General features: G+C 34.8%; 1 protein-coding gene across 8 annotated transcripts in view; it reads left to right on the top strand.

Moving 5' to 3' along the window:
• Window positions 1-23,082, top strand: part of DGKB (diacylglycerol kinase beta) — a 424,901-nt gene that overhangs the window by 192,217 nt on the left and 209,602 nt on the right. For all 8 annotated transcript variants that reach the window (XM_068935000.1, XM_068935003.1, XM_068934999.1 and 5 more), the window contains 4 exons: window positions 1,017-1,090; window positions 8,364-8,438; window positions 18,802-18,887; window positions 21,257-21,346. In XM_068935000.1, the coding sequence (XP_068791101.1) occupies window positions 1,017-1,090; window positions 8,364-8,438; window positions 18,802-18,887; window positions 21,257-21,346 (325 nt within the window). The remainder of the gene's footprint in view (window positions 1-1,016; window positions 1,091-8,363; window positions 8,439-18,801; window positions 18,888-21,256; window positions 21,347-23,082) is intronic.

Genomic DNA, 23,082 nt, shown 5'->3' with positions numbered 1-23,082 from the left:
CAGAGATGTTGACTTTTCACTCTTAATATGCTTTTAAATATTTTAGACCTGATATATGGCTAAAAGAGTGATACTAGTTTTATATGAATACTCACTTTATGATTTAAAACCAGGTATTAGAGGTAGCTCTTCATCTGATGTAAATTTTATACATTCTTCAAAGTCAATGGAGTGAAAGCAGTGAACACTCATATCTTACAGCATTTGAAAGTGCAAACTAACAGTATTACTTAGAAGGAAAGTGTTGGTTTGGCAAAGCTGAACGTTAATTTAGTATGTAAAACATTCCAAGCACAAGAGAAGAAAAGGATATGGCAGAAGGCATTGTCTCCTTCAATATGAGTATTTCTTCATCCTTCTCTCTATCCTTTTCCTCAAACTTGTGACTTCCATGACCGCATTTTATCTCCCGTCCTTTTTTCAACTTCCTAGCTGTCTAGGCTATTTAAATGACCTAATTATTACTGATTGTTATGTTTTTAAAACTGTGTGATTTCATGTCGTTTCAAGTATTGCAGGTTTCTGTCATTAAAAGAATTATTGTTGTGTTTGTGAGTTTCTCTCAAGTTTAAGTTTTCATATAGTTATATTTTATCTTTATAACATAGTGTCATTTCTCCTCCTCCTCATGACAAAATACATTTTCTTCATAGCTTTTTGGCATAGGAAGCAACTCCTTTGTCAGAATCGAAGTTATGCATTTCTTGCGTTGAAACTTTTCTTCTCTATTGATGAATATAACCTATATATATCAGTATTGATTTCAGTGGAATTATTTGTTAAAATGGCATCACAGCTGTAAGCCAGACAGCTAGCATAAAAAATCGTAAATGTCACTTATAATTTTTGGGAAATTAATGAAGAGAGGATTATTGCAAATTGTGGAATTACTTCCAGCTGGATTACATAGCATAACATAGAGTTTGCATTAAGCTTTTTGTTTTCTGTCTACTATAGGAAAAAAATGAATGCAACACACAGCATTAATGAGTGGCTGTGTTATTCCCTTCTTTTAGATCACTCCAGTTCCAGGCACTCATCCACTTTTAGTTTTTGTCAATCCTAAAAGTGGTGGGAAACAAGGAGAAAGGTAAGGGTTATATGCTCTTTTTGTTTTTAATTTCTTTCTCTATTTGATCTGTGGTATGTATAGAAATGGATCTGAAAACTTTAGACATGAGAAGAAATTCAAAAATGGGGTATATTTTATAGTGTTATGCCTTGCATTTGAACGTTCCCATTACCCTGTTTAGAATAGATCCACATTAGCATATGCTTTTAAAGTCTGCAGTTAAAAACTAGGATGAATTCTATGCAACAGTTTCACATCTGAAAGAGTAACTATACTCAATGCATGGTTTTATACAGTTTGCATAAAGCCATGAATTGCTATATTTTGCATTGTAAACTTGATATTGTAACAGTTTTAATATCTATATTAATTATATAGAAAGGCCAGTACTTTAAATTGTAAACAATGTTCTATTTTCTAATATATGACTTACCTTTTGGACTTAGTAAGTAAACTTTCCAGCCTTTTAGTTACCTGCCCCCCTGCCCCCCCCCCCCCAAAAAAAAAGTAGATAGGAAGCATTTTAACAATCAAGTTAAAGTATCAAAGTCCAATCACACAGACTTTAAAGACACTTAATTTTAAGTATGTGAGTAGTGATATTAATTTGAATTCAAAAAGCCTATATATATATGCTTAAATGTTAGTGCATCAGTATAGGTATGATAGAAGAAAGGCAAGGAGCCTTCTCCTCGTACCCTGTTCTGCAAACTCATTTTTTCAGCGTTTACTTCAGAATTACAAGTGCAAACAATATGGTCATTTCTGATCAAAACTAAAATTCTGTCATCATATAAGTCTCAATATTTTTAGACTATCTTCCAATGCTAGTGCGGTAATTTATTCTTCAAATCTTGAAAAAGAAGGTTACAGTTTTTTGGCCATGCTGAAGAGGGCATCTGTGGACACTGAGCAATGTGGATACCCAAATGCAGAAAAGGAAGGATCCAGTGTGACTCCCACACCTGGAATCAGGGGAACAAGGAAACTTCCATTTATGTCAGCTCTCCTTCTCTCTTCCTCATTGCCTCCATCAGATCATTTCTTTCAAACAGTGTTTCCTCATTTAAATCAAAAGGGATTTAATTTAAATCCCTTTAAATCTACCTGCAAGGTAGATGTTACGGAAATCTTAGAACTCAAGACCGTTTAACCAAAACTATGCTCAAAGACCTCTAAGAGAAGAGGTTATCACTTAGGAAAAGATTATGTAATCTATGGGCTGGTATACTTAGATATCACCCTGCCAACAGTGGTTGTTATGTCAAAGGCAGTTGACTGATCCAAAAGGTCCAACATAAACAGTTCCAAGATCATGTCTTTGCAATTGTGATAATAAAATATGAGCCAACGCTTGAGGCTTACATGGTGAGGCTTACATTTATCTTTCAAACACTGTAGTATGAGTTGCGCAGTCAGGAACACTGTGGGAGGTAACGCGCTAGCACGCAGCTTGCCTTTTTTTTTATAGTATGCATATGAAGTGAGTAGATAAGGAATCCAGTTGGGAAGTAGGTGAGAGGTAGGTTAGAGAGCTGCACTTATATGGGTAGTTATAACATAGAAACAATTTAAGGAGATGCTGTTTCACACTTTTTGTTCCCAGCTCAGAATTGGTCCCGGATGTTACTAGCTGAATAGGCTTAATGAACACAAGGGATATCATTTAATGATGCGTATTCTCCTGGGTTAAGTAAGTTTAAAACCTGATCCCCAACTCAATCTCTTGTTTCCATTTACATATAGCAGTCTGACACCTCTCAGTTTATGTTAATACAGCTGTTAATGGGGCCGAGCAGATCACAGAAAGGATTTGAATTTTAAAAAAAATATGCCTTCAAAAATGTATGTACACATTTGGTTCACTAACACCATTACCTATGAGCATCATTACACAATGAAGTGTGCACCATGAGGACAGCAACAAGCAACTGAGTATAGTGAAGTATAAGAACCTCTTATATTGGCCTTGATGTCACAGAAAATGTAATGTTTAACTGCATACTGATTTTCCAAGGTTGAACTCAAGATTTTTAAGTTAGCAAGAACATATCAAGAGCACTACTGCATACCCATGTAGACATCCCTCAAGTCAGTCACCAGCAGGAGATGTTTTTATCTCATGATTTGATCTAAAACCAGATTTCAAAAAGGAAAATAAAAGGATTGTGCTTCCACGTATGGAATATTTTATTAAAAGGGGTTTCCTGTCTGCCTTTTAGGTGTTGATATTCGTATAGATTCCAATAACATAATAAAATGATAAAATAAGGATGTTAAGATTACATATTACCCAGAAGGTTTAATCTAAAGAATGAAATCATTTCTGAAGAACAATAATATTTATCTGTTTTACTTTTCCTGGTTTTTACATTTCTGATATATGGTCAGTAACCAGAAAGAGAGGAAACTCCCCAAATTTTGTGGCAGTTATGTATTGTGAAAAGTAAAATGAAAGGCTATTTGAAGAAATAAATAGCTTTGCAAAATGCACAGTGATGGTGATTCAGGCTAAACTCTCTGATTATAGTGATTTTGCTATCTAGATGATAGGTTTTGAGAAGCTTAAGGTAGAGTGTAGGTTGTAACAAAAGCAAAATTTCCTTTGCAGGGGGAAAAAAAACTGCTAATTTTTGTAGATGAGAGTTTCATTATCTTGACTCATTCAGATTAAGGTGATGTTTTAGTGAGAGCTGTTCTTCAGTCTTTACTTACGATTTTCTATATTTGAGGGATCATGATGAATGAAGTTATGATTTCTGATTGACTTTCATTGAACACAGAAAGGTTATTACAGATATTGTCAAGAATCCAGTGTTCCCACAGTTCCCCTGTATGAGACTTTATGCCTTGCCATATGGTAAGCCAACCCATTTCAGTGCCCTTACACTTGGAGAGAGTGTATGCATCCATCTGACACCAAATTGAGTAAATACCCTCCCCCAATAATAATTCTGTCTTTTCCATTCTTATTTTGGAAACCTTTTCAAATCTCTCAAATGCAAAGGAAAGGAGCTGAAGATCAGTCACTTTAATGTAAAGGAAGGTAGATCCTTTAGTTTTAGTTTTAAGTGTTGCAACAGAAAGGTGTTGGGAAACGTAAATGGATATGTAGAGAGTGTATTCTGAACGTAAAAATAGTTTGTGTTGGTAGCCTCTGTTCTCTCTACAACCATATCTAGATTTGGTTTGGTTTAATTCTATTAAAAAGAACAGTTATGCCAAATTTATAGTGTTCCATACCATGTTGTTCCTGTGTATAGCTTTCTCTTTTAAAAGCTATTGCCATGATTTTCAGATATAATTACAAAGTAGAGTACTATGAAAATAATCCAGTCATACTTTCTTCTCAAATGGAGAGCTACATACCTGTTGCCTATTACCTGAAATGCAAATGCATTTAAACATTCTTATTGGTTCTTAAAGGATTTACTGTGATATAGATATGTTTATAATAAATTTAACGAGTGTATAGTTTAACATGTATTAAGCAGTAAGTAGCAGATCAGAATTAAAATTTATGAATTTTAGCCTTTCACAGACCGAAAAAAGACTCTAATTAAAAATGAGAATGGATAGGAGTTCATCAAACCCAATCAGGAGTCTTCTTCAAGTGGCATTACAATTTAACATATTTTCAATAGTTGCACATAAAATGGAAATTTAAGCGCTTTTGAATACACTAAGTCAGAAAAATTACAGTATTTCCATTTCATCCTAGAGCTAACATTCCTGCATGTCTGACTTTAAGATCTAACTTATCAAGACAGCAGCTATCAGTAAACTGTGAATAAAATGTACGTAATTGCTACATCATTGACAAAATAGTTTCTTTCAACAGAAAGGATGTATAACTGGCAAGTAGTTATGGCGTGTAGTGCTTCCAAAGACTGTTATTGTGAAGGGTAATGTTTTCTTACATAAGAATACCACTAAATCACATTGTTGTTTTGCCATACTCATTACTTTTTTACTTTCCCTTTCCCCATTTTACAATTTATCTGCCTGACCAGCAGGTGAGTTTAGACAATTGTTTCCTTGGCAAATATGCGGTTGGATGCACTGGAGATCCGCTTCCTTACACTGACATTTCCTGCTGACTCCACTTGCAGTGTCTGTGCAGTGCAGGTTGATGACATATTTGACCTTTGTTGTTTTCAGATAACTTTGTTTCAAAGTAGCTCTTCCATCCCACCCTATGATTACACTGGATTTCTAATCTCTCAATTAGCGTGGAGATAAAATATAGAAGTAAATACCGATGTTCTTTCTGAAGTTCTGTATGTCTTGGAGAAAAGATTATTAACATTCTTTCATTTTTGGAGTGAAGACTTTGGCTTCTTTGTCATTACTGATTAATTAAGCCTAAACTGCCCTCGCTTTAAATTCACCCCCCAGAGGACTGAAATGATGCCTTCCCCAGATGGCAGAAGGCACTGCTGTGGCCAGCTTTTCCCCCAGTGCAGTCAACTTTCCTACCAGTTTTGGAGCACCAATAGGTTTCTGTCCCTCCGTTTCTCCTAACTTTGTAAAGCAATGATCTTATGACTTTGAAAGATAGCTCAGTCTAGCTCAGACCAAGCAGTCACTTGCAGGAACGAGTATTTTCTTCAGCAGCAGAGCTGTTTACACAAGATCCCAGCCCTCTTGGCCCTCTCTGCTGTAATTTCCGGCCTCCTCAGTTACACTAGTGCAGCTGTTTTGGGGGTTCCACTGCATACCGTATTATGGGCATGATGTAAGTGGGAGGAAGAAATGACAATAAAGAAACATTTCTGACGTTTTGTGTTTTAAAATGAATCTGTGGAGTTATCTAGATCACAGAATAACCTAGTGAACAATTTCATAAGCACAACTGTATATTGGTAAACTGTGCCCTGGGGTAGGTACCAGCTGGAGATGATGGTGACAAGTGGTAATTTCATAAATTTTTTCATGGAATTACACTCAGTCACAAAGAGCTCAGTTTTGTGGCATTACTCACTGCACTGCCTCATTGCTCCGTCTGCACAAATCTCCAGTCACAAGGCAACCATGTCCAAGTCATTCCTTGCAAACAGAAGCAAACCTTCCTCCCCCCCCAAAACATGTCAGTGTTGTTAGGCTGTTCGGTACTGTGCATGTAAAACTGGGAAGGCTAAATTACTGTCCATTTCCTAGTCTTGAGTGTGTCACTCACGCTGTCAGATATACTTACAGTTTAGTAAGAAGGCAAACACAGGCAGATTCTTCCTCTTTCTTGGTGAATGTATGAACTGAAATGAATCATTGTGAAGTTATGAATTTTTCACAGACTAGCATACATAAATATGTATTATAATAATTTAAAGCATGATGTGTCATTTACAATGAGTCATTATAGCCTCATTCTGCTGGTTTTGATGTTCAACTACTATATATGAATGGCATGCATTGAATCAAGTAGGATTCAGTGTAATCTTTTCATTATTGCTGGTGGACTTCTAGGTTTTGGCTAGAGATATGTAGCTCCCTCTTTATTAAGAAGGTTTTTATATCACTTCACTGATACCTGACAATACTATTGTGAGTGTAAATAATAACTGCTATGTTTTGTGGTACCTAACTTTTAGGCAGTTAACAGTTAAGCCGTTAGGACTTCATAATAATACTGCTTAGGAACTCTCTCAGGTCAGCTACACGGGTTAAAGTCATGCACTTTTGACCAGGTTAAATGCTGTCATTGTCACTGAGAAGCAACTGCTGTCACTGAGAAGCAACTTACACATACTAACTAGAAAATTAAAAACAGAATCCCTTTGCATCAGTAAGATACTGCATATGAAATGAAAATATAGCCTTGCAAATCCACTGTCAAATGTCTGATTTAGTCATCATCACAACAGTTGACAAAGATGTGCATGCTTGCAAAGAGAAGCCAGTCATGTCACATTGACGTTTTCTGTCATGAATGGCATCACAAAAAGATTATGTGTGTGTATGTTTGAATATAAAGCTTTATAAAGAAGCTGATATCACTAAATAATTGATGTTAGAAAATTTTCCAATTTAGCAATTTTGCAGATAATTATAAATTTGGTTGTATTAAGTATTCTTATACCCTCCTGATAAATTATGTATTTATATTAAAAAGAAATTCCCCAATGTGCTCATAGATTGTCTCTAGACAGTTTTATTTTACTGAGTTTGAAACCATATGGACATTTTTAAGTTAAAATAATTCAATTCTTATTATGCATCTATTTTATTTAAAACAGTAATAAAGGTTATTTAAAAAGAAAGGAAGAGCTATTCCCATAGAGAAAATAAGTGCATTCTTAAAAACATTATAATATTAATTAGCTTGAGGACATAAACATTAAAATTAAAAGCAGGAGACGAGAGTTTATAAATTCAAACTATTGTCATAGATCCCAGGCATATAGTCAGTCATTCTGGGCTCAAACTCTTTCTTGCCTTTGCTTATTTCTACATAAGAAATGATACAGGTACCACATTGTAGTCAGTGTAGGAAATTATATTTCTAATGTTTTTAATCAAGACACAAAACATTTGTCTTACTTTTAGGATAAGTAGCTTCACATTTATGAGGTTACAATTTTTGAACTATTCTACCATATGAAAAAGCATTTCCCAGCAGTTCCTTCTGGGATAGGACAACACTATGCATACTGTATCAATAAATTCCCTCCTATTATTGAGATATTTTTGAAATGAGTGTAATTTAATTAAAACAGTGGTTTTCAGTCTTTTTAATGTTCCATTTACAAATAATCCAAAGGAGATGTATGTTCCCATTAACTGAATCTAACAGTAGCTGACAACAGGTTTGCTTTTTCAGAAAGTTGTTCAGTCTATGCGGACATTTTTGGTAGGTGGCAGAGCCAATTTGAATTTGCAATTAATGATATTTTTAATTTTGTGCTAGCAGTAAAATTCAGGAATACATCTCATTTACAATGGAGTTACTTTAATAGTAACCACAGTGCTCTTACAAATGCTTTTTCGAGTCACCTTTTCTTGTGTCATCATGCCTCCTTATCCTACTTTTTTCCTGTGTATGTAAGGCACTTGGATTGTAAACAGCTTGTAGCAGTTATGTCTGAATTTTATGCCCACAAAACACTAGACGTGTGAATTATTATAATTGTTGTGTTCAAGTATTTGGTCTTCTTTTTGTATTAATGAGATCCTGTAATTCAGTTCATTATAGTATATGTTAACTTTTTTAATTCTTTCATTGATAGTCTTAAAAAACAATTCAAAAAGTGTAAGTAAATATTTTCTCCTTCTCTTTGTTTCACCTCTTCAGGATTTATAGAAAATTTCAATACCTTTTAAATCCTCGTCAAGTTTACAGTCTTGCTGGAAATGGGCCAATGCCAGGGTAAGTGTACAGTTAATATCATTACCAGGAACTCATTTAATAAAAAACTGCATAATCAAATGAAGGGGCCGAGGCACATATAGTATGCTTCAAATGTATCACCACCACAGACCTATAAATGGCTGCAGAAATTATAGATATTTGTTTATATGTAGAAATGAAACTACCTATCCTATATGTTTTCCTGATAACCATGCAGTCCACTGTAGAGAACTCTATGCTAAATTTCATTCCATTTGCAGCTTTCCTTGCAGTCTGAGTTCACTCAGCGGTTACTTTTATATTGCAAGTATCTAAGCAGCCTCAAAGAGTGACATGCAGGACATGCTTGTCCTTTAAATGAACACGTGTGCGTCTGTTCACCATCCCTGAACAACTGGTCCGCGTATAATTTTGCATGTATTGAATATTATTTAGTTATATGACTGATATTTGAAATTTTGCATCGGCCACAACAGATGCAGGGGGATAATACAATATATATATTCATTGACACAAAGTTTACACTGCTGTTTGAGTATTTATTTTTTCCTTTCTATTTTGGATGTTGGGATTTTTAATATAAATAAGTTTTTTTAGGTTTATCTTGAAGGTTGGAGAAGTGGAAAAAGAAAAGTGGAAATGTGCATGGTTTATGCCTTACAATATTATATCTCAGTTGTCACATGTACATATTACTGCAAAGAGTTTACTCTGAGAGTTTGTGTCACTACTGTTGAATTTAAGATCAAATATACAGAAAGTGATGCTCTATTAATACTAATCTCTATTAATACTAATCAGCTGTCCATTCATTTATGGCATTAGATTTACAGTGTTTATAGAGTGAGAAGAGAATTGGGTCCAATACTTTTTGAAGTTTAGATTTTCGGGATGCTTTGTACTAACTCTGCTGGCTAAATCTTGCAAATAAAAGCTAATGTACAACCTGCAGAATGGTGCAAAAAAATACTGAAAAAATGGAAATCATGAGATGCGTGATTGTTTTCACGCCTATAATTTTATCCTGTACTTGAATGCTAATGCTCGTTTATTGGTGGATATTTGTTGTTTGTGTTTCGTTATGCTAATCTTGGGACTTACGGAAAATTTAAATAATGTTAGTCTAGAAAGTAAATAGATTTGAAAAATTACAGAAAGTTATTTCAGGAATTTTTAGTAAATTTTAACAGACAAAACTAGCAACTAATACTGTTTTATATAGGTTATAATCCTAGAAGTACTATACTTGAGACTGAGTTGCCAGCTTTTAAAACCATTGTAATATTTTTGTTCAAATTGAGCTTATTTCATTGAAGCCTAAAAAAATCAAGCTAAGTATACTTCATTTACTGACTGCATTTCCAGCTATAACGGACTTCCGATTTTCCTATGTCTATTGATGATGTAAGGAAAATGTATTTTAAGGCAGAAGCACAAGAGGGCAGTGTTAAGTGCAGACAGAAACCCTGCACTGAAACCATTTAAACTCTAATCCTTTGAACCGGAACAATGTTTTTTAGGAAGTATTTTCAATTTCGCTTCCTATTAGGAAGCTAAATAGTTTTACTTCAGTGTTGCTTTGAAGAAATTTCTAATTAATTTTCAAATAGACATTGCATTTTATTAAGCTTGTTTTGGTGTATTTTTTTATTCATTCCACAGAAAAGAATAATCCTAGTTTATCTGTTACCATCAACTTCTTGCCCCTGGCAATTCTATGTAGGCTGTGTATGATTTTTCCCTTAAGCAAGCAGTTCAATAAACCATATTTCTCTCTGTTTTATTTACCAATCTTTGTTTCTCTTTCTGTGAGAGCTGGATCACCTAATAAAAACCTGCCCATCCATCCATTCATCCATCCACTCACCCATCCATCTCTACAATGCCAGTTACACTGGATTGTCAATAAAAATATTACATTCATTTAATGTTGTCGTACGTGGCATTCAGATTGGAGTGCAGTGAGGGACTGTACAGTACAGGGGGAAACAAGTTGTACTCTCCGTGCCAGTTACTGTTACTGAGTTGAAAAGGATAAACATAATATACGTTTATTTTAAAATGGTTTATGGTTACTGTAATACTTTTCAATTGAGTCTGTTAGAGCTTTTTTGTTTTGAAAGCTAATGTCAGATATTTACTAAATCTGTGCCTTGTTTATAGTATTAGGGTAGTATTTCTACCTTTTCTGCAGAGCCAAACTGCCCATTTTAGCCATAAGTTAATGTTTGTCATTTATTTATGATATCTTTCTGATGAAATGCCATCGTCAACCAAGAAGGTAACATTCAAAAGTTTCCTTCTTAGAGTTCCAAACATCTGTGGGTGACGTGGATTAACATTTTCAGTTCCTTTCTGCTGAAAATCTAAATAGCTTTGTTTGGGGTAACAGGGAGATTAATGAGAGATCAGTAAAGATCTCAGAGCGGCTCGGAAACTGCTGTATTTTGTGAAAATAGCAACAGCTCAATCACCAGGTCTTATAATGTTCCTCTTCAATGGGATAACCACATTCTTTCACAGAATTGTGTTGGAATAAAGGGCTCCTTAGCAGACCTGAGCTGAAATAAGGTTAAAGCAGTCTTTGCTCAGAGGAAAAAGGGCCGTTATTGGAGTCTCATATTTGAATTTCTTTGAAATCAGCAAAGGATACACACTCCACTTTCCCTTTGAAGTCCCTCCCTGAAAAAGAAGAAGAAAAAACCTTAGAATATCAGTTGTTATGCATTTTTAGTAAGTTTTCTGATGTGTAGCAGTTAGGGAAAAAAATATTTTGAACAGCGTGGCAATGAATTTAGTACTGCAGTCTGAGTTCCCATTTACTCAAGTGGTTGTGTCACCTAGTTTCATAATAGGTGGGATGTTAGTTGGAGAACTGCAGGGGCAGGAGAAAAGGTGTTCCTTGCAGCTTCTTAGCATGGTCATGCTAAGGTTTCCAGAGTCATTTATGTATGTCAAGACTCATGAACATAATGTATATAAAAATATGTATGTGATGCAAATAAATGGCGTTGCAGCTGACTCTCTGACATTGATTCTTTTCCAACAACGGAAGCTGACTTGCTGTGAGGCCTGAAAATCAAGGAGCTCTCAGCCAAAGGGCAACAGTACGCTTTTAAGATTGGTATACTAATTAATGGTTTAGACATTCTTTATTTGGGAGTGAAGAGATACGTGTGAGCTGGAGAAACCCTGTAAGCTCCGCAGCTGAACACAAGCATAAAAGGTACTCTACAGTTATAGACTGCCACAGTTAACAAAGTGACATGAAAATTGCCAGGCTGATACATTGTGTAATTTGTTCCTAGCACCTGTGTTTTTAGCCTTCAAAAGAGTTTCCCTGTTTGGTTGTTATATCTCTATAGGAGCCTTCTACTTCTGACAACAACTGTTATTGTGGATTTAATGATCTTGAAGAATCTGAAATTCAGTTATTGTTCACCTCACAGAGAGGTAAATAATAGCTGGATGAATAGCAGTTGAGCCACAGACCCACATGACTCTGTAGAGAGGTCACCATTTCACAAAAGCTTTGTCCCTCTGAAAAGGCTCCCATTCCCTTAAGTCTATTATTTAAAATGGCTAATTTATGTTACTTTTTATACTTTATAATAGGAATTATATCCACAAAAGTTGTATTTCTTTGTAACTCTCTTAAGCATTTAATTTGCACAACATACAATTTTTAAATTCCATCCACAAGTTTACATCAACAGGCCTTTTTAAATCTTAAATTCTATCCACTTAAAAGATGCCCAAGACAGCCAAGCTGAATCCCTCCAACTTACTCTGTAATTTAGTTGGGAATCTACAGCACCTGGGCCTTTGTAACTCCACAAAGCAGTAGGCCTATTTGGAAAATTACAGTATTTTCCCTGATTATTGAAACTGATTGCTAGAGTATATATTCCTGTTTTCTTTGCTCTTAAAGATTAGGAATTTGCAGAGTAGTCTAGGAAGCCATATACACCAATAATATTTTTCTATAATGTAGTAACTGCTGAGTTATTTTCTCCTGAACAAAACCTGGAAACCTGTGCTGTGTCACTTTGGAAAAAGATTTTTGGCAAAGAAAGGCAAAGCAAGCCATGATGGATCGGTTGTTTCTCTGAAACAATTAAAGTGACAGTTGTGCACTGTAGATCAATCAAACTTAGAACTTAGTAAGTCTTAAAGGTGAAACTTAAACCTTCTTTTTGAACATATTTTAATCACCTGTGTAACAATATTGTTCATTTAAGATAATAATATTTATAATATGAAATATGTAAGTATGTATGACATCTGTGGTGTTTGCAGTATCAATAACGCAATCTTTTCAATATTTTAGATTTATTTTGGCAATATTTAAAATATTTCAATATTATATCGATATTTTAACTGTTATGAAACATCTGGCTAGACTGCTAAAGCTGTGATCCAGATTCATTCACTCTCTCTTAACCCTTGCAGTTGTTCAGTGGTGAGTACACTTCACAGTCACAGCCCATTGTCTGAAATCTATTTTAAAAGCCTCTGTGTCTTTCTTTCGCTTGCTCATTAGTTTGCTGCCCTCTCTTTGCATTCTTCAACTGATTCCCTTTTCTCAGTCACCTCAAAATAAGCTTTTGACCTTCACTTTTAAGTTACTTCTGAAATTCACTGTATCTGTGACATCCAACATTTTTACTCCACCCGCTACTCAGTATGGGTTGATTCACTTTTCCCACAAATGCTTCCTGTGTTCGTTCTTGTGCCTGGCATTTCTCTCTCCAAAATCTGCAAAGATGCTGTCCTTCTTAGGCGTATCATGCGTATGAGGCAAATTTCGTTCATTTAGAGATCGTAGGTTTGACACTGTCATTACCTTTTAGTATCTATAACAAAATGATCTGGGGTTGTTTAAAGACTATACTGCTCTAAAAATACATCAGTGTGCATCTTAGGTTTTCCTTAACTATTACTTAAGTATATTCTGGGTGTTTCTGAGCATGAAGTATGTGGTATAGACGAGTGTTTTCAGTGTTGGGTACCTGACATAGATTCTAATCTTGAAGTGTATTTTCCGGTAAAGTGACCTCTGTAATCATGGTCTCCTAATACCCATGTGAACACACTGCAGGACTGGGATCCTTTTTTTCTAAATGTGCCATCATGTTTTTTAGCAAGCCTGTGATTTGAAATTGGCAGGCACCCTTATCTTTAGAAAGTATGAACTGAAAACAGTATTTTCAGCTGCTAGATAGCCATCTACCAGTTAACCTTTGCACATTAAAATACCGTTCCAGGAGATAAATATTTTATCCCACACTATGATAAACTGGATTTATTGAAACTAATTTTATTGGAGTGATTTACTGTAATTAGTGTCTCATGAATATTGTCATTACAGTGTACACAAAACTGTTAACTGAATGTTATAATGAGCATAAAGGGTGTGTATATTGTCCAGTGGCCACGTGGCCAATTCAGCTTTGGCAGTCTAGGAGGGGAAAAAACATGTCTAGTTTTCATTCGTATGTTCAAGTAAATAACCATTTGTCAGGGGCTGTGTTTGTTTTGTTTTGTAAAATGAAGGCAACAGGATCCCTGCAATGAAGAAGTAAACATTGCAACAATGTAATTGCTTTATCTTTCAACCTTGTGCCTTCCTCTGGATAGCTGGTTTAAGGGGGCTCAGTGGTGAGTTAAAAAGAACATCTGTATTAGTGAAATTGCTTGGTTAAATCCAGCTTTCTGAATTCACAAGTGGAGCAAGTTTGTATTTTATAGAATTTGCCTGGAAGAGTGATATTTGTCAGGTCAGTCTTTTGTCAATGTAAATCTGTTAAGGAAGGTTTAGCTGTGACGTGTTGTTTAGGATGAATTTTTCTCTTTCATTCACTTCCTTTTACACACTAAGTAAGTTCTATTCCAATACATGAGCGATATACTTCTTCACTCATAATTATCAAACTGATGGAAAAATTGGAGATACTATCCAGGATAAATATTGGTAAAATTACTGTATTGAATTTACGTTACGCTTCAGGAAAAATAAATATTTATTTAAAAGTTTAGGAATTTTACATATTTGCTTGTTCAATATTATTTTGTTGTCCCTATACCTTTAAAGCCAGCCTACTTTCTTAAATGAATATACAAGTCTTGAAACAGAAGTAAAAACAGAAATAACATTTACGGTTATAACATAACAGTTCTTCTATAAATCACAGTGCTGAACTTCTAAAGTCCTTTCCTATTTTAGAGGAAATTTCTCTAATGTAGGCGGATCCCTAAGTTGTTTCCTTTTTTTGCACTTTGATCTTCTCTACAATGGAAAAATTCACTAAGCTAAATAATATAAATATGTGTGTGTGTGTGTGTGTGTGTGTGTGTATTTATATTTAAAGATATAAATAATAGCTTTATATCTACTGATAATTTGTAGTTTACCTAACATTTAAATGATAGCTATCCTGAAGTACCAGTATCAGTGGATTGTTTGTGTATGTTTATGAAATCTACAGAATGTGCAAGGTTGGTAAGTATTGCAGTAGTTAATGGTACAAGAATTGTACCTGATCATCAGGCAAGAAGAATTAAATGATCTTGTCAATTATGACAACAGAAATACAATGAAATAGAATAATCTCTAGTAACCCAAATTTAGAGGCTGGTTGTGCTCACTTTTCTCTATAGCAAGGAAAATGGTTCATTTTCCAGAATTATCTAACAATATACCTAGGAAATATCCTGCTGTTGTAAGGCCTTAGGATGCTGTCACCCATTTTTTACTGTCTTCCTGTGGATCATTATAGTTGTGACTTTCCTTCTTTCATTCACAAATGTATTAGGAATGTTGTTTGTCCTGTAGTAGGAGATACTAGTAGGGGATATTCTGTTGATCTTTCCCATTGACTGTTTGAAAATGATTGAAGAGTAGATACTACATGGGTTACAGTCTGTATCAACCTCATGTTCTTTTGTTCCATTCCAGCTCCATCATTTGCATTTTTTTGACTGTATGACCTGTGCAAAGTGATGTAGGAAAGCTCTTTATTTTAATACATATGAATATCAAATCTATCCTACCTAATCATACCTACCTAATCATATGGATAAAGAAGCAGGAAATATTCTTTTAGTAGCTATGTTTTTTAACTGAACCAAAAAACAGTTATCAAAATAATGTGTTGTATTAGATGATTCAGTATGGACTATAGAAATAGTTAATTTGATACAGCTAAAGTACATGTTTTGAAGAATCTGATTTACTTGTTTCTCATATTCTGTTTAATTTCTGTCAAGATTATTGACATAAAGGAGATTTATTCTTTGTACCTAATGCCACACTTGTCATAAGACTCACATTGTACTATTTAAAAAGGAATTGTCTAACTAATGGGTGCACAATTTTCCTGTTACAGATTCGGTATACTTTATATGTTTTCCATATATTTTAAGTCCTCACATTAGATCCTTACGGGAAAGTAATTCCCTTTTCTCATATTACTTAGCCTATTTGTATGAGCTGAGTGTAAAGAATTAAATTACTTTAAAAATTTTTTTTGAAGATAGAGCCTCATTGTGAGTAGTTTTATATTTTTATGTTATATGATGGTTATTATAGAATTCTTGTACAATTTAATAAATTGATTCAAGAAAAGAGGACTAAATTTTCTATTTTGGTCCTTTGTCTTAGTATAAGAGTGCACATGGCCTTTGTGCTGACTTCTGCATTTTTTATTTCCACTTCAAGCTCTTTTACTATTTTGTTCACTATTTTGGAGCAGAAAAGCAAAAAATCTAGATCCAGATTTTTCAAATCATTTAAAAATATTATATGGCTAACAAGTCACAGGTGTTATTAAAGCACTAATGACTTAAAACATCTTGTTAGACAATTCCTATGCTTTGCCTTAAACTCTATTATCTGTCAAATTCTTCTTTTACAATGATAACTGTAACTGAGCTTGAATGAAACCATATGAAACGGAAAAACATGTTCCTGTACTAAACCTTAATGTAGGCTACAAATTCTTATTCAGTGAATGGGCCTTATTTATATTTAATTTTACAAATACATTTATATTTAATTTTTTAAATTAATTTTTTATAAATATTTATAGTATATGTACATATATAATGTACATTAAATTTATACAGGTATATCTTATATTTAAATATGTAGAAAGAAAAATTCATGTGCTATATTATGAGACTACTCTTTGAAAAATCCACTGGGCATAAATATAAAATGCCTCAGGGGAAATAGCAGTTTAACCTTACTGAGAGTTTTCTGACAATGTAATTTTGTCAGATTCTTCAATCCCCTACGAGAGCTCTTTTTTTTCCCCCAAATGAGGATGAAGTGTCCAGTCAACGTAAGAAAGATTCAAAGAATGTCTGTTAGCCATATGGTTAGGATACATATTTGTAGAAAAGGAGACTGAGGTTTAGGTCTGTGCTCTATCTAACTAGATTAAAGCTAGCATCAAGCACATTTTTTTTCTCTAACTTTTCTTTTTGTCACCTGCTCCATCTATTTATTAATAGTGCTTAATTAATAGAAGTTAGTACTCGGCCCTCCTCTCCTGGCTATCATTTCATTTTAAGCTCATGTGAAACACTTTCAGTACTGGAAGCAACGTAACTAGATCTGCCAACTTTCTAAAGACTCAATACGCTATGTCAAAGTAGGAGTGCTGGTGATGGGAAGCCTTTGTCTCCTTGGCAGGTCTCATGAAGTGAAGGAGGTGTGCCAGGCATATCTCACTGCTCATTGTCATAGGAGTGGGATGTGGCTTCTAGCAGTGTCTTTAAGCCCAGGCTCTTTTTAGAAAATATTTTGCACAAGTATGCCCAGTCAGATCTGGCACGTGACACTTTAGATCAAAAGAGATCCTAAAGCACTTATCTTGCTGATTTGTCAAGTAGGGCATAGGAGATGAGGAGTGGAAGGCAGGGTGGGTTCAACAACATCCTCAGAACATTGTTTGACACATTATATTGTCCAAGATCTTTCTGAGCGGAGTTATTTAGAGAGAATGGGACAACTATGTGTTTCATGTTCCTTTGAGTTGGTGGGCTTTGAAGTTACATAGCGTACCTATGTAAAAAACCTATTTAGGGTTTTTAGTTACCCTAAAACTCTGGTCTAAAACTATTAGAACAAGAAGTTGTCCTGTGGTATTCTACAAGTTAAATGATTTTTTGACCATTAATCCTTCGTTTCCCTCTGTCATGCTCTTTCTTTTTCTCTGTAGTTTGTGATTTGCTCTTGATTTTTTCAAGCAGCATGAAAGAATTTTTAAAGCTTTCTAGGGACAAGACACTATTCCTTGTCCAGCACTAGAGCTGAACATTTCATACAGAGAATAGCTTAAATTAAAATATTACTTATAAGTCTAGTAGATTTACTTGTACTTAAGAATTTGTACACAATACAATAACTGTGCATTTCCTAGGAGCTTACAAACTGGAAATTGGCTCTGATCATAACATATAAAATATGTGTTAAGATGTGCATGACACTGAGGAATAGAATATATTAAAATTTCAGCAAAATTGCTGGAAGTTTTTTTGTCAAGTCACAATTTACATGTAAGAACTAGTTTCAGCATAAGTCAAAAACTACCATAAACATGCTTTTAAATTAAAAATATAGCAATTTAGAATTGTTTTAATATATCCTTACTTTGTCAGCATTATAGAACGTTGATATTGCATGAAATGGATAATGACATGGTGATACTGACCATCACTCAACGAATATGGAACCAGAAGTAGCCAGGCAAATATTACCAAAGATATCATTTCACTTTTTAAGCTGTAGTTTTTAGGATGAGGGAATGGATGCATTCCATCTGATGCCTACTCATTCTGTATTAAGCCATGCTGTAAAATTTGTGAGTAGTTTGTATCAATGCCCAAATGCTCAGCTTGTTAGGTATTAGTATACTATCAAAAGTACAGTTTTTGTAGGCTTTTATAGCTACTACCTCACAAGGAAGTGTTGTGGCTAATATATTTGGCCACTTTAGACTTTTTCTACCTTGAAAGACTACATATGCATTTACAGCTAGGTAACCTGAGAATATTTTCTGACAATAGTTTGAAGTAAGAGTTGAACTGAAACATCAAGATTTGGATTAAATATCAGTTCCAAGCTATTTCTAATAGTAGTGCACTGTAATAGTCCTCAAGTTAATGTTTTCATATTAAATTTATCAGGTAATACATTGTTGGATTTTTTTATCTTCTGTCTAAAAGAATGAATGCTGGGACAGAGGTGATTATTGCTTAAAGTGCTAAACTTGCCTGTTTACTATTAAATAAAATGTGCTTAAGTCATAAAAAGTATGCATAATGCACACTGAATTTATGTAAATCAAATAAATATGTTCATTTACTGTTTTAGGTTAAATTTTTTCCGCGATGTTCCTGAATTCAGAGTACTGGCATGTGGTGGAGATGGAACAGTGGGCTGGATTTTGGATTGCATAGGTAATCAATAATGTTTCCATAGTTTTGCTTGACCAGTTACTCATGATCTTCATTTTACTACTGTCCCTTATTTATCAACATGTGGCTCCAACTATTTCAAACATGATTTTTTTCATCTGAATTATTGAAATTTATTAGTTTTGGGTATTATTAAGAATATCCAAATTATTAAAGGCGTTCAAAATCCCTACATAAGCCCAGTTTGTGTATTTCTGGGAATCCTCTGGACTCCCAGAAAGCAGGAAATACTGAATCAATTTATTCAATTTTCAGTTCAAAGTCAATTCCCTACACTGAATCAAATCCAATTAATTTTTTTTTCAAGACCGTTTACCTTTGCTCATTGGCTTTTTCCAGTTTCCACGGTTTTGTTTATACTCCTTATCCCATAACAGGGATAATGGGATAACAGTCCTTTGGAGAGGACTGTTCTGAGAGCCATGCAAATCTCTCAGCTGTATACTTGTGGGGCCTGTTTGTCAGTTCAGATTCTAAGTTCTTTCAGGCACTTGGCCATAAAGTGCTCTGTAAGTCAAATCATTAGGAAGATCCAGACATCAAGATATTAAAATTTTAAATTTCTGAAGGCTTATTAGGGAGAATATCTCTGGCACCTCGTGATTGTTTATTTAGCACTAGAGAGGCTGTAGAGACTAAAATGGGAATGTGGCAATGGAAAATGGGAAGGAGGAGAAGAGAGGCCAAAAGTCTCAATTGAAAGTTGGGATGAGGAATGTGAAAACGTCTCTGCTTTTGGAAGATGAAGACCAGAAAACCTTTCAGAAAGAGGACAGTGAAGAGGTAAAGATGATATGATGGAGGAATGGATAGTAGGAGAGGTGTGTTTTTAATCTTAGTTAATTTTTTTTGGGGGGGCAAATGCAGGCTATTGATTGTAGCTCTCAAATAAGTTTCAGAATTATAAATCACTGTGTGTTAATGTCTGATGTACTGCCTAAACTTGGAAGGGATGAAATTTTGCAGCTGATATTGCATCATTACCTTCTTGTTGAGAAGGACTAAAATTTCATGCAGTCACCTTTCTTTTTTAGTGGCGTTATTTGAACGAAAGACTACCTGTTGACTCACTTAAATTCTGTCTTCCACAGCAATTTTTGTGGTACAGCAAGTTCTATGAGTTCTGTAGGTGCAGGAAATAGATTCTGAATGTCGCCTTTTAGGCGAACAAGACTTAGGCACAAGTGATGCTTATGAAGTTTAAGAAATCAACTGGTTTGAGAAACAGACACTTTTCAGTGTGATCATTTCTTCCCTGGTCTCCTGATTTAAAAATAATAACAGAGAGCAAAGCATAAGGAAAACCCTGTATTTTTATCTCCACAATTGAGAGGACTTTTCAGCTTGACAATTTTTTTTCTTTGGTTAAAGGCCTTAAAGCTTTGCAATACTCTTATAAATGCCAAATCCTCCTAAAGAATTGAAGATAGAAACTAATAACAAGATGTCCCTGTCACATCCATTAGATATGAACTCATGCTGAGAATTGCTGAGAATTGTGCATTATTCTGTGTAACAAAATAGCAGATTTACTATTCAAGTATAGCTTGTAAACTAGATATGCTACTCATTTCTGTTAAATGGAGACTTGGACAAATTATGCATTTGAAGGATTATGCCTAAATGATATTTGCACCACTTCCAGTGATAGAGATTTTGGTATTTGTTGATGAGGGTTTTTCCGCTGGGTTTTGAATAGAAATCCTTTGACTTGAGACACTGGAAAAGTATAGTTAAGAAACAAAAGTCACTATAAGTACATACGTTTCATAATCTAAGTGCATAAATTTCAAAATATTCATTTTAAGTACAAATTGCTGGCTTAGAGTGCTCATTTTGAATATCAAATTTAATTTCTGATGGGCAAAATTTATAGTGCTGGCTACAAGGAGTTCTTGGTAGTGGTGCTCATGTGCAGACATGAATCCATGTGGATGCATCATTAAACACAAATTAGATGAAAAGGTACAAGATTTGTCTCATTATTTGTGCCCTTAACTAATTATATTTGGCATTTTTAACTGAATGGCAGAGCTGGAAAAAACACAGAATACAATGCGATCTGTCTCAAAAAGATCTTGAATATCTTTGTTTATGCCAGACATCATACTCCTGGGTTCCAAAAGTTTGTGATAACAACAATAACATAAATTAATGATTGAATATTGACAAGGGGAGGGTCTGTGCAATGGAGTGGCTCTTATAGAGCCTGTTGTGGAGAATGTCGCAGAATTTGATATGCAAGACATGTCACTGTCATTCACTGAAACAAAACCTAGGACAGTTACTGTACTGGTACTGTGCAATTAGATTTTTGTTGCTTAGTTATATTTTTTCTTCTTTATTTACAGAGAAAGCAAACTTGCTTAAGCATCCTCCAGTTGCTATCCTGCCTCTTGGGACTGGCAATGATTTAGCGAGGTGTCTGAGATGGGGAGGAGGTAAAAACAAATTAAAATACCATTCATTATGTAATTAAAAACAAAAAATAAGTTTTACTTCAAAATCTACTCTCAAAATTTTAATTTCTCCTCTATGATGTATGTAAAGAGCTATTATGTCTTTCTTCTCTTTGAATGAGCTGTCTGTAAATGTTACACAAACAGTTTTATAGATATTGAAGGTCATAATCACTCTTCATATTTTGTAGCTTTTGCTGACACCAAAAAAGCTCTAACATGCAATGAGAGTAGTATATAGTAATTGTTGGCTTATTACCATCTTGATAGCAGTTATTTCTTTGATCAATACGTTATAAAAGAGGTATTCTTAAATGCATTTTAATTCGAGCTGTTCTGAAAGGGTTACTGAAAACAGCTAATAATGGGTTTGGAATGGTTTCATCATTTTAATATGCATAAATATTAAATGATGAGTTCTTTTGATCCACTCTACTTCTTTCTTCCTATAGAGAATTCCAGACAATAAGTGCTATGGTGACTTTTATCAGGAAATGAGGAGGCAAAGAATACTGAAAAGAGAATGTATGTAAAGTCAAACCTTTGCATCCTTTCCTAGATGTATGAAGCCTCACTCTCAGGTCCTCCAATAACTTGTCTTCATCCACGATTTACATTGCAGGATGAAAAAAGAAGAGCAGGGCAACTTGAAAAAGAGAAACAAAAGGAGAAATTCTTAGACGAGACCCTTGTGGAAGTATGTCAGTTTACAGCCTCCCAACCTGTCTTGTTTCAGCTCTCAGTTGGTCATTTCAGTCCAGATGTTGTTTATTTGGAACTAGGCTGTTTATTTGGAACTTCTCAGTCTTTGTGTACATACCTTTTCCTTCTGTCTCATCGTGGCAGGTTTCCTTTCCTGTTACCAGTTAGCTCCTTAGCAAATTCTCAGTAGTTTGCCTGCTATAGAACTTATTTGATAACTGTAATGTTCTGTCAAATTATTTCAGGATCTCCTCTATTTTCTCTGTCCTGGCTAGTAACTGTTTATTCACATAGTCTTGGAGAAAATCAAATCAGCCAAGCTCCGCTTTCTTGACAACTCAGAGAAGAGAATGATAGAATAATTCGGGTTGGAAGGGATCACTGGAGGACTCTAATCCAATCTCTTGCTCCGAGCAGGATCAGCTGTGAGGCAGACCAGGTTGCTCAGGGCTTTATCCATTTGAGTCTTGAAAATCTCCAAGCATGGAGACTGCACAACATCTCTGGGCAAACTGTTCCAGTGCTGTCCTCATGGGTGAAGAAGTTTCTCCTTATATCCAGTGTGTCTCTCTCTTGTTTCAATGCTACACTCTTTGTCTGTCATTGTGCCACAATGTACCACTGTGAAGAGGCTGGCTGTGTTTTCTTCATTGGTATTGGCAGGCTGTTGTTAAGTCCCTTGTGCTATCTGAGCTTGACTATCCAATCAGTGATCTACCGATCTAATTTGCAACCCATCCAGACTGTATCGTCACAATTTGGATGCAAAAAATGTTGTGGGAAAAGTGCTAAATGCCTTTCTAAAATTAAAGTAACTAACATCTGTTCTCTGCACAAATCCGGTCATTTTATCATAGAAGGCAGTCAGGTTGGTCAGGCATGTTTTACCCTTGGTAAATCCATGCTGCCTGCTGCCTTTTCCTTCATGTGTCCCGAAAGGTGTTCCAAGAGAGTTTACTCCACAAATTTCCCATAGATGAAGGTGAGGCAGACTGGCCTGTAGTTTTCTGGAATGT

This window comes from Struthio camelus, chromosome 2 (assembly GCF_040807025.1).
Source record: "Struthio camelus isolate bStrCam1 chromosome 2, bStrCam1.hap1, whole genome shotgun sequence".
Lineage (NCBI taxonomy): Eukaryota > Metazoa > Chordata > Aves > Struthioniformes > Struthionidae > Struthio > Struthio camelus.
This window is presented reverse-complemented; position numbering and strand designations above follow the sequence as displayed.